Raw genomic sequence first — 12,924 nt, forward strand, 5'->3', positions numbered from 1 at the left:
TCCCCTTACATTTATTATTGGACATTTGATTTGATACTTGTATTGAGTTGTGACCACAGGCGCGCTCCATGAAGCACTGCCCAAGACCGACCGGAACGGTGGCGATAGAAGGTGAAGATGCCAGAGAATGAGTATAAGACCGAGGGCAGAGGATTTAGATTTAAAGCATTCCAGCGCTGAAAAAAAAACTAAGAAATGCTGGAGTGGTGCTTTAAGTAATTGCAATGATATACAATATGTGTTCGCTACATCTGACTGTGTGTGCTCCTTGTATACTTCCAGAATGTGTGCCCCGGATTGTCACCTAATCCACCATTCCCAGATGAATACAATTTAGGAGACATTTACCTTGGAGTAGAGTTTATATATCACCAATGTCAAGAAAAGGAGGAGGATTTTAACAATGTCTTGACTGTAAGTTATGGAGAATGCAAATCTTATGGTGTTATCGAGCTGTCAGTAACAATTCTCTGTAGCTCATAGGTTGGTTGTTGTGAGGTATGACATAGAAATAGGATCTGAGATGAGTTGGATAAGAGCTGGAAGATGAGCAGATCACTGTAGGCAGTAGGTAAACAGAGGATTTACTGCCTGAACTATTATAATTCTACTTGGGTTACAAAAGGGGTTAAGAATGGTTTCCCCTATAAGAGCAGTACTGAAGATTGAAGGGAAAAGCTCTGACAAATCTGCTGGTGAAACATTTAAGGGATTCTGTCACAAGGTTTTTGCCACCTAATCTGAGAGCAGCATAATGTAGAGACAGAGACCCTGATTCCAGCAATGTGTCAACTACTGAGCTGCTTAGTGTAGTTTTGATAAATCACTGATTAATCAGCAGTAGATTATCATTACAGGACTACTTGGTGTGCTGCAGGTAGTCCAGCATATTCATGAACTCTGTATAACTGCTAGATCTGCAACAGAGAAAACAGTGATCTTATTAAAATAACAGCAAACAGCTCAGTAAGGCCCCTTTCACACGTCAGTGATTCTGGGACGTTTGTGCTTTTTTTTAAACGTACCAGAATCACTGACATACGCAGACCCATTATAATGAATGGGTCTGCTCACACATCAGTGATTTTTCACTGCACGTGTCTCCGTGCGGCGTACCCGCGTGTGCGTGATTGCCACACGGACACATGTCCATTTTTTTCTGGCATCACTGATGTCCCACGGACCACACTATGGTGTGATCCGTGAAACACGTGCCAGAAATAAACGTGCTTCTAAAATAAAAAGCATTTTAACTCACCCGGCTCCAGCGACGCTCTCTGCAGCCTGTTCTGCCTGTTCTCCCTGCTGCTTCTGAGCCGGCTCATTATTGTCGCGCATATTCATTATGCGCGACACAGCCGACCCGGAAGCAGCTGCTGCGGGGGTCACCGCCGGCCGGATGCTGCACCGCGGGAGCGATCAGCACCATGGAGAGCGAGAGCGGGCACAGGTGAATTGATTTCTAAGTGCAATCACGGGCCACGGAGAACGGAGCCCGGATTGCACTTAGACAACCCACGTGTGCCGTGAATCACGGCACACGGAGGGACATGGGCGTGTTTTACACGTCAGTGAAGAACGTCAGTGTTTTTCACTGACGTGTGAAACGGGCCTAAGTGACACATCGCTGGAATCAGGGTCTCTGTCTCTACATTATGCTGCTCTCAGATTAGATGGCAAAAACCTGGTGACAGATTCCCTTTAATTACACTGTCCAGTGTCTGCGCCTCCACCAGTAAGTATAGTCGGCGAATCTGCCACATATAAAGATTACATGTTAGTGTGTTGTTCCTTCTAGTGAATATTTGTATTTCTACTTCCAGAAGATTCACATATAAATAATTATTTTTCTCCCAGGTGACAGCAGTACACGGCTTATGTCACCTGCTTGGTTATACACATCATAGTCCAGAAGACTGGAAAAAGGTTAGTTGTTTCTTTTCTTATTAAAGAGAACCTATCACCAGGTTTTTCCCCTAAAAGCTGCGACCACCACCAGTGAGCCCTTATATACAGCATTCTAGAATATTGTATATAAGAGCCCAGGCCGCTCTGTATAACATAAAAAAAGATCTTCATTATACTCACCTGAGGGGCGGTCTGGTCCGATGGGAATCTCTGGCCTCGGTCCGGCACCTTCTCTCTTCTTTCCATCACCTTCCTCATTCCCTGCTCCGTGTGGATGACTCGTCCTACATCATCCACACAGAGGCCTCCGCTGCCCTCCTGCACTTCTCTCTGCCCTGCTGAGGACAGCAAAGTATTGTAGTGCGCATGCGCGGGCGGTCTTTGACCATTCCCTGCGCATTACAGTACTTTGCTCTGTCCTCAGCAGTACAGAGAGAAGCGCATGTGGAAGAGAGCAATGGAGGCCTCTGTGTGGATGATGTAGTAGGTAGGACACGTCATCCATATGGAGTAGGGATAGAGGAAGGTGATGGAAGAGAGGAGGCGACGGACCAGGACCATCGACGCCTATTGGGCCCAACCACCCCACAGGTGAGTATTATAAGGCTATATGCACACTTTGCGTTTTTCCATGCGTTTCCGCAGCATTTTCAACTGCAGCGTTTTAATGCCAAAGTGCATGCGTTTTGATTTCCAAGCAAAGTTTATGGAAAATTGGGATTTCTTGTGCGCACTTTGCTGTTTAAAACGCAGCATTTCAGTTGCAGAAAATTTGGCAAAAACTCACCATTTAAAGAAGCAGCATGTCAATTGTTTTTGCCATTTTGGCTGCGTTTTACTAACATTAGAGTCAATGAGAACTTTCAAAACGCAACCTAAATCAAAATCCCAGCGTTTAACATGCTTTTTTGATGCTGAAAACATGCGTTTATGCCTTTATAATAATGGCATTATATGTCCCTTTACACACACACACATAGTCCGACAATTAAAATAATGAAAATCCACAATTTAACGTTATTTTATGCATAAAGATTATAAAATTATAATTTTAAGAAAATTAGCTATTTTGTGCATGATTTTAATCATGATATTTGTTATCATTTTTTCATAGTGTTTGAATGTTTAAACTTTATTTAGCAGTGTATTTGTATTCAAAACGCATCTGACTTTAAGCAATGAAAAAGCATGTAAAACGCGGCTAAAAATGCAGTAAAACCGCAATCGGCTTTATAGCGTTTTTGTGGTCAAAACCAAATTTGACAAAGACAATTTCTGCCAGAGGATGCGTTTAGAACTGCAAGTAACTCAACGCAAAGTGCGCACATAGCCTAAAAGTGTTTTTTATGTTCTACAGCGCGGCCTGGGCTCTTATATACAGTACTCTGGAATGCTATATATAAGAGCTTACTGGTGGTGGCCGCAGCTTATAGGGGACAAATCTGGGACAGGTTCCCTTTAAGATTTTGCTGATATTACAAGCTTTTAGCTTGACATGATTATATAATAACTAGAAGGTGGCCCGATTCTACGCATCGGGTATTCTAGAATTTACGTATTGTGTAGTTCATGTATGATTTTTGTTATATATATATATAGATGTTGTTGTGTGTAGTTACCAAGTGTTTGTGTAGGGCGCTGTACATGTTCTGGGTGTTGTCTGGGTGTGGCGGGGGGTGAGAGCGGTGTTGTATGTGTGTTGCGTGTGTTGCGTTGTTTGTGGAGCGCTGTGTGTCTGTAGCGTTGTGTGTGTGTGTGTGTGTTGTGCGGTTTGTGTGGGTGTGGGGTGTGTGTTTTGGGGGGAGGTATGTTTTGAGCAATGTGTGTGTTGTGCGGTATGTGCGTATATTTGTGTGTGCTGCGGTGTTTGTGTGTTGTGTGTGTGCAGCGTTGTCTGTGTGTGTGGGTGTCTGTGTAGGGCGTTGTTTGTGGTTCCCAGTGTGTGTGTGTTGTGCAGTGCGCGTGTGTGTGTGTGTGTTGGGGGGAGGTGTGCACCTTCCATCGTGCTCCATCCCCCATGCTGCGCACCCCCCATTGTGCTCCATCCCCCATGCAGTGCACTCCCCATCGTGCTGCATCCCCCATGCTGCGCATTCCCAAACGTGCTGCATCCGCCATGCTGCGCACTCCCAAACGTGGTCCATCCGCCATGCTGCGCACTCCCAAACGTGCTCCATCCGCCATACTGAGCACTCCCCATCGTGCTGCATCCCCCATGCTGCGCACTCCCAAACGTGCTCCATCCGCCATGCTGCGCACTCCCCATCGTGCTCTATTCGCCATGCTGCACACTCCCAAACGTGCTCCATCCACCATGCTGCGCACTCCCAAACGTACTCCATCCGCCATGCTGCGCACCCCCCATCATGCTCCATCCGCCATGCTGCGCACTCCCAAACGTGCTCCACCCGCCATGCTGCGCACTCCCAAACGTGCTCCTTCCGCCATGCTGCACACTCCCAAACGTGCTCCATCCGCCATGCTGCGCACTCCCAAACGTGGTCCATCCGTTAAGCTGCACACTCCCAAACGTGCTCCATCCGCCATGCTGCGCACTCCCAAACGTGCTCCATCCGCCATACTGCGCACTCCCAAACGTGCTCCATCCGCCATACTGCGCACTCCCCATCGTGCACCATCCGGCATGCTGCGCATTCCCAAACGTGCTCCATCCGCCATGCTGCGCACTCCCAAACGTGCTCCATCCGTCATGCTGCGCACTCCCAAACGTGGTCCATCCGCCATGCTGCGCACTCCCAAACGTGGTCCATCCGCCATGCTGCGCACTCCCAAACGTGGTCCATCCGCTATGCTGCGCACTCCCAAACGTGGTCCATCCGCCATGCTGCGCACTCCCAAACGTGCTCCATCCGCCATGCTGCGCAGTCCCAAACGTGCTCCATCCGCCATGCTGCGCACTCCCAAACGTGCTCCATCCGCCATGCTGCTCACTCCCAAACGTGGTCCATCCGCCATGCTGTGCACTGCCAAACGTGCTCCATCCTCCATGCTGCGCACTCCCAAACGTGGTCCATCCGCCATGCTGCGCACTCCCAAACGTGCTCCATCCCCCATGCTGCGCACTCCCCATCGTGCTCCATCCCCCATGCTGCGCACCCCCCATCGTGCTCCATTCCCCATGCTGCACCAGCATCAGCCTCTCTGCCCGCAGCATCAGCCTCTCTGCCCGCAGCATCAGCCTCTCTCCTTCTAGCCTCCCCCAGCATCAGCCTCTCTCCTTCTAGCCTCCCCCAGCATCAGCCTCTCTCCTTCCAGCCTCCTCCAGCATCAGCCTCCCTCTCCCAGCCTTCCCCAGGATCAGCCTCTCTCCTCCCAGCCTCCGTCCTCCCAGCCTTCCCCAGCATCAGCCTCCCCCAGCATCAGCCTCTCTCCTTCCAGCCTCTCCCAGCATCACCCTCTCTCCTTCCAGCCTCCCCCAGCATCAGCCTCCCTCTCCCAGCCTTCCCCAGGATCAGCCTCTCTCCTCCCAGCCTCCGTCCTCCCAGCCTTCCCCAGCATCAGCTTTCCCCTCCCAGCCTCCCTCAGCATCAGCCTTCCCCAGCATCAGCCTCTCTCCTCCCAGCCTCAGCCTCTCTCCTTCCAGCCTTCCCCAGCATCAGCCTCTCTCCTCCCAGCCTCAGCCTCTCTCCTTCCAGCCTCCCTCAGCATCAGCCTCCCCTTCCCAGCCTTCCCCAGGTTCAGCCTCTCTCCTCCCAGCCTCCTTCAGCATTAGCCTTCCCCTCCCAGTCTCCCCCAGCATCAGCCTCTCCCTCCCAGCCTTCCCCAAGATCAGCCTCTCTGCTCCCAGCCTCCTCCAGCACGCCGTGCTCCTCTGCCGACACTCACCCACACCCGATCGCATACACTCACACACACAACCGATGGCATACACTCACCCACACCCGATCGCATACACTCACACACACCCGATCGCATACACTCACACACACAACCGATCGCATACACTCACAGACACCCGATCGCATACACTCACACACACCCGATCGCATACACTCACACACACAGACACTGACGTAATCGCACATACGCGCTGATACTCACAACATCCGGAGATATCACATGCTTCTGGCCATGTGATCCTCCGTCAGGTCCTGGAAGCTCACAGCACAGTATCGCCGCCGAGAAGCAAGCGATATCCCAGGATGTTGTGAGTGTGTGGATGCGATGTGATGTGTGTGTGAGGGTGAGTGTGATCTGATGTGTGTATGTGTGTGTGTGTGCTGTTATGTGTCTGTATTTTCCGCCGCTGCAGGACCTTGATGTGTGGATGCGATGTGATGTGTGTGTGAGGTGTGTGTGAGAGTGAGTGGGAGCCGGTGTACACTGGTAACTATGATACACATCGGGTAACTAAGGGACCTTAGTTACCCGATGTGTATAATGGTTACCAGCTTTCACGGCCTCCGTCAAGATCCCAGCATCGCAAGGTTATGTCTGGCGCTGCTGGGATCCTGACGGAGCCGGTGTAGAAGCAAGCGAAATCCCAGGATGTTGTGATGTGTGAGGTGTGTGTGAGGTGTGTGTGAGAGTGAGTGTGATGTGTGTGTGTACTCACCTGGTAATCGGAGCTCCGTGTCAGTTGGGCCAGAGCGAGCGTGCATTGCGTGAGGGGGGCGGGGCCTGCAGAGAGCCGGGGCGAGAGGCCAATCCGTGTGGGGGGGCGGGGCCATGGCGAGCCCAGCGGCCAATCAGCTTTGTGTCACCGTAAGGACACAATGTCACCGGAAGGACACAATTTTGAAGCATGACAGACAGACAGACAGACAGACAGACAGAATAAGGCAATTATATATATAGATGGTTTATATTTGCAGTATTAATTATTATAGGGAACATGTTAATAGATTAATGCTGCCTCAGTAACGGGCAGCATGAATCAGATTCTGGCTGCACAATTAAAGTCAGGTAAGTTTTACTTTGAAACGGTCCAGCATTTCAGAGAAAACATAAACTGAAAGGGAGACTATAGGGAGAACCTGACTCGCCCAGTGAGCTCCTCGGACAGCTTTTCCGCGGACTTCCCCACTTTATTGACAGGTGTGTCCCATGTATGCCAGACAAGAACCGCGTAAGATAAGTCAAGTCTCTCCCTATAATCACCAGCCAGATTTCCAAACTATGTTTTTTCTGAAATGCCGGAATGTTTAGACCTGGCTGCAATTGCTCATCCAGTGTCTCCATCATGCTGCCTGTGGTTCAGTCAACATTAATCTAGTCTCCAATTTTTTCTAAAAAAAAAACCCAATGCTTTGTGCCCTGTTACAAATCTCCAGTGCCTCCAGATAAAATGGGATGTTTCATGTTCAGTCTTCAGGAGCGCGCCTCTCCCTGCCTCCCGACTTCTTACAAACTGTAAGCAGAGCACTAATGCTTGATTCACAGTGCAGACTAGCGGCATAGTCGTGCCCAAACTGCAAGCAGAGGCAGCTTTGCCTTCACAGCAGTCAATGACCTTAGTTACACTGAAGCTGGTCGGATTGGGAGACAACAGAGTGTCGCGAGCAGGGCGTGCAAACTATTAAGAGAGGTTGTAAGCACTGCCACATTTAAACATCCTTTAAACTACGAAACAAGCTGTAAATAATAAGGGTAAAAGCTCTCTTCACTCTCATTTAAAAGTAATTTGCAATATTGCTTGTTTTACAATTTTACTCATTAATAAAGAGAATATCTCTTTAAACAGGTTTTCTCATGTTCATTAAAGATTAAAAATGCTGTTAAAAAGAGGCAGCTTTGCAATGTACTTGTCATTAAAAATCCTGTCCTCAAAAATGGATATATTTTTAGTTGTAAAGTTGATTGCTTGTTGCCTGGGTTACCGACCACTTTAGTGGCTTTTTCCTAGGCAAGAAGAAGGCGATTAAAGGCTTTTTTTTTTTTAAACACCAAGTTTTATTCCAAATTTTCATGTGCATTACATCTTATGAAACAATATAGCAAGTATGAATTCACTGTTTGCATTAACAGGTTATTGTCAAGTAACTATTCCTCCCGTTTCCCTTGTTTTCCCCCCCTTAACTGTATTTCGCCTACCTTCTATTCTAAAATAACCCCCCCAACAGCTTAGCACACAATTCCTCCTGTCTAGCCCACACGAAGAACACCCAACAACGCCACATTTTGTCATTTTATCATCACCACATGTCTCTGGATGAATCATTCGCCTTCTTATCACCTTCACATTATGGCTGCTTTAATTTGCCCAATGTTCCCTTAATGTCCTCTAGTAGATACCACTCTGTGTACGTGAAGGGGGTAACTATTGTTTGTATTTCTGTAGCTTCACATTGTTTTTCCATGAATTTTCTCCATTTTTTAAAGAATGCGTCGGTCAAACCGTCTTTTTTTTTTTCTGCTATCCTCTGTTCAATTCTAAGTAGCATTTTAATCTGCCTCATTACCTCGTCTTCTGACGGAACGTTCCCTTCGAGCCATTTGCCCAGCAACGCCCTTTTTCCTATTATGGCTATACTATGGAACAGCTTTGGTATTCTATCTCTTTTTTCACTCGCTCTTGCCATTTGTTCAACATGGTCATCATGAAAAATCCATATCAATGGGTCCATCGCCACCTCTACCCCCCATATATTAGTTATTAGTGCCTGCATTTTTTTCCAGAATTTTTGACTCTCTGGGCATTGCCAAATCCCATGTAACAGATCCGTGTTTTTTCGTCTTACATTTGGGACAATGTGCTATCTTATTAACCTTCTGTTTGCTTGGTATGTTGAAGCCATAGATCGCCCTGTGCATCAGTCTAAAATGTGTGTCCCTCCAGCCCTCATTAACCACCTCTTTTCTCATTCTCATCCATCCTCTTAGTATCTTGTCCCCTGCTGTCTCGTCCCCCAATTGTCTCGCCCATGTTCCCAGGGTCTTATCCGTGCTCAAGGGAACTAACACCTCTCGGAAAGCTTTGTATAGTGAAGTTATATTAATTTCCCGCTGCTCCTGCATAATAAGTTGGTCCATATCATTTATCTCTTGTTCCTTCCCGACATCTCTCAGTAGCTGCATTATACCTTTCTCTATCTGTTTATATTGTATAACTTGGAATGGAGATAGCTCATATTTTGTCACAATTTCTTGACAGGACAACCATCTATTTTCCGTCTCATGAAGTAGATCTTTCACCCCTTTTATACCTTTTCTCCTCCATTCTATAAATAATTTGTTTTCCCTGCCCGCTGGGAATTCCGGGAAACTCCATATATTTAAGTATTTAGAAATTCTCCAGGGTAAGTTGAATTTTTTTCTCACCACCTTCCACGCCATCACTGTATCCCTGCATATTAGTGAGTTTTTAATGTGCCGTGGTATGTTAGCAAGTGATGTATGCAATATTGCCCCCAAATCCCAGGGTTTACAGAACTCGCCTTCCAATTTTATTTCCGAGTAGCCGTTTGTCTTCCTTAACCAGTCTATTACATGTCTCATGAGGCACGCCAAATTGTACCCTCTAATGTTTGGCATTTTCATACCCCCCTTCTCCAGCGTCTGCATTAATTTCTCAGCTTTTATTCTTGGTCTTTTTCCCCTCCACAAGAAGGTCGAAAACGCCTTGTTCAGCCTGTTTACGTCTGTGTGTTTTAATAATATAGGAATAGTCTGCATTGGGTATAATAGTTTTGAGAAACTCATCATTTTTAGAAGATGGTTCCTACCCAGTAGTGATAATGGAAGCCCCTCCCACATCTTCAATTCCCGTTCTATTTTCGTTATCAGTGGTTTAAAATTTAACTCATATATCGATGCAGGTTGGTGTCCCACTTGGATTCCCAGGTATTTAACGTGGGTTCTCGCTATTGGTATCCCATGGACATTGTCTCCTAATCCCTGAGCTGCCAGCACCGCTGTGCTCTGTTGGTGTAGAAACAGTATTTCACATTTTGCCTTATTTAATTTAAAACCTGCCAAGTTTCCGAATTCCTCTATCCGTTGTAGTGTCATTGGGAGTTCCTTCTGGGGTTTATTCATAAACAATATAATGTCGTCCGCGAACAGGGCTGACCGTAGCACCTCCCCTCCAATGCTGATACCTTCAAAGCAGTTTCCCTCATTTAACATTTTGGATAGGGGCTCGATCGCCAGGTTGAACAGGAGGGGGGACAATGGGCACCCCTGTCTAGTCCCTTTAGTCAATGAGAAAGGTCTCGACAGAAATTCTGGTGTCGCTACCCTGGCTTTAGGATTCGCATATAATACTCTAATGAATGTTCTAAATGCTCCCTGAATGCCCACCTCATCCATTACTGTTTCCAGCCATGACCACCTTACATTGTCAAATGCTCTTTAGGCATATAATGTGATCATGGCTGGAAATGCCCCCTTCTGTAGTTGTCCGTGCCTATTGGCATCCATTACTAGCATGGTTTTTCTTATATTAGTCACCGCCGATCTCCCCTTTCCAAAACCCTGATTGGGCCGGAGAGATTACTCTCGGCAGTATCTCCGCCAGTCTGTTGGCCATCAATTTGGCCAGTAGTTTTAGGTCCTGGTTGATCAAAGAGATCGGTCTATAATTTGCTGGATTATCTAGGTTTTTCTCTCTTTTAGGTATGAGTTTTATATATGCCGTGTTGAGGTGACTCGATATTTCAGTGCCTCCCATTATTTTGTTAAACATACGTGTCAATATCGGTGAGATCTGCTCCTTCATCACTTTATAGAATTCCCCATTGAACCCATCGGGTCCCGGAGCTTTATGTACGTTTAACTCTCCTATCACCTTTTGGACTTCTTCTATTGTGACTTCTGCATTCAGACTAGTCAGCTCCTCTGTGCTGAGTCGGGTGAGGTTTATTTGTTTCAGCCATTCTGCCCCTCCTTCACCCCCCTCATTCCCCTTACCATACAGTTTCTCATAGTAATCCCCCAGGATCTGGTTAATTTCCTGTGGTTTTGTGGATTTGTTCCCCTCCTGTCCAGTCATGCTGGTTATTGAAGTCATTGGTCGCCTTCCTTTAGCCAAATTAGCCAGTAATTTCCCTGCTTTATTACCGTACCTGTGTAGGTCAACCTCCATTTGTGACCGTACTAGCTCTTCCCTTTTTCCTGCCCAAAGCTCGAACTCTTGTTTCGCCCCCCTCCATTCCTCTTTTGCTTTTTGGGACATAGTTTCCAAATATTTCATATATTTTTCTCTAAGCGTATCACTAGCTTCTTGGTATTGTGCATGTGTATGTCTCTTGATTGTAGCAGCATACCCCATTAGCCTCCCTCTCAGCACTGCTTTTGCTGCTTCCCAAAATAACATTACATCCGTCTCATGCTCACTATTAGTGCTGCTATACTCTTCCCACCAGCCCTTCAGTATTTTAACAAAGTCCGTATCTCTAAGTAAAAAGGACGGGAACCTCCACAAATAGTCCGATCCCCTCTGAACTGTGTCATTTATTTCTAAGGTCACCGGGCTGTGATCCGATATCACCATGTTCTCAATATCCACATCCCTGACCCTACTCAAAAATGATTGGTCAACCAGAATATAATCAATTCTTGACCATGCGTCATGCGGATGTGAGTAGTGAGTGAATTCACGGTCATATGGGTGCTGTAGCCTCCAACTGTCTTTCAGATTTGTGTCTTCCAGCAGCCTAGCCATCAAGCCTTTTGTCGTTCTTGTCTGCCCACCTTGACCCCTGTTATGTCGCCTATCCTCTTCCCCTAGGACCACCGCATTGAAATCTCCTCCCACTATTTTGTTCCGTTCTGTGTCCATTCCCACTTTACTTGTAATGAGTTTGAAAAACGAATTCTGTTCATTGTTGGGGGCATAAATGTTGTGTATGCTAAACTCTCCCTGCGGGCTGTTTAATTTTATATGGACATATCTACCTTCCTCATCGCTATCTTGGGAAGTTATTGTATGGTTGAAATGTTTGTTTAATAGAATCATGACCCCTGCTTTCCTTCCCGGGGAGCCCGACCCAACTACTTTTCCTACCCATAATTTCTGCATACGAAAAAAATCTTCCCGTGGTAAATGCGTTTCCTGCAGCAGTGCGATATCTACCTTCAATCTTTTAAGATGACTCAGAACCATCATGCGCTTGTGAGGTGATTTCAGACCTTTCACGTTCCAGGTCACTATTTTAATAGTGATGAGCGAGTACTAAAAAGCTCGGGTGCTCGAAGCTCGGGCCGAGCCTCCCAAGATACTCGTGTACTCGGCCCGAGCAACGAGCCCAATGTTATCCTATGGGAGACCCGAGTATTTTTGTGAAATGACCCCCCGGCAGCATGGAGAAACCCTAAAAATGTCACAAAAGTCTCAGAAGAGTGCTCAAATGACATGGCAACAGCATGGGAAAGACCCCTTGAAGCATTTATCACTCAAAAGTCACAGCTGTGAACAATTTTGTCCGCGTTTCACGCCATTTTTACGGACTCACCAGAAAACCTTCCAAAATGACCCCAAAATGATTTTTCATGGCAGAAATGTTAAGGGCACATACCCTATAGTGAGATAGAGCTGGTGTATGTTACTTTTTGAGATTAATACATGAAAGATTTTACGTGAAAACATTGTGTGGCACTCCGATGTCCCTGAGAAGAGACGTACATGAAGGCCTCTTGAGTCTAATGTGCCCATTTTGAGGAAGTGAGTCTTTGTAGTATTTTCCTTTGCCAGGGCAGTCCAAAATTGTGAGGTTCACCAATGCCCCTGCATACAGACGTGCATGATGGCCTGTAAACCTGAAGTGCCCATTGTAAGGAAGTGGGTCTATTTCAGTATAGCCCTTTGCCAGGGCAGCCACAAATTGGGAGGCTCCACATTGTCCCTGGATAGAGACGTGCATGATGGCCTGTAAACCTGAAGTGCCCATTGTAAGGAAGTGGGTCTATTTCAGTATAGCCCTTTGCCAGGGCAGCCACAAATTGGGAGGCTCCACATTGTCCCTGGATAGAGACGTGCATGATGGCCTGTAAACCTGAAGTGCCCATTGTAAGGAAGTGGGTCTATTTCAGTATAGCCCTTTGCCAGGGCAGCCA

At 46.9% G+C, this 12,924-nt stretch overlaps 1 protein-coding gene across 1 annotated transcript in view; it reads left to right on the forward strand.

Moving 5' to 3' along the window:
- LOC142245101 (endoribonuclease YbeY-like) overlaps positions 1-12,924 on the forward strand; it is a 35,298-nt gene that overhangs the window by 7,455 nt on the left and 14,919 nt on the right. The window contains exons 3-4 of the mRNA XM_075317430.1: positions 283-414; positions 1,858-1,926. Coding sequence (XP_075173545.1) covers positions 283-414; positions 1,858-1,926 — 201 coding nt within the window. The remainder of the gene's footprint in view (positions 1-282; positions 415-1,857; positions 1,927-12,924) is intronic.

This window comes from Anomaloglossus baeobatrachus, chromosome 7 (assembly GCF_048569485.1).
Source record: "Anomaloglossus baeobatrachus isolate aAnoBae1 chromosome 7, aAnoBae1.hap1, whole genome shotgun sequence".
Lineage (NCBI taxonomy): Eukaryota > Metazoa > Chordata > Amphibia > Anura > Aromobatidae > Anomaloglossus > Anomaloglossus baeobatrachus.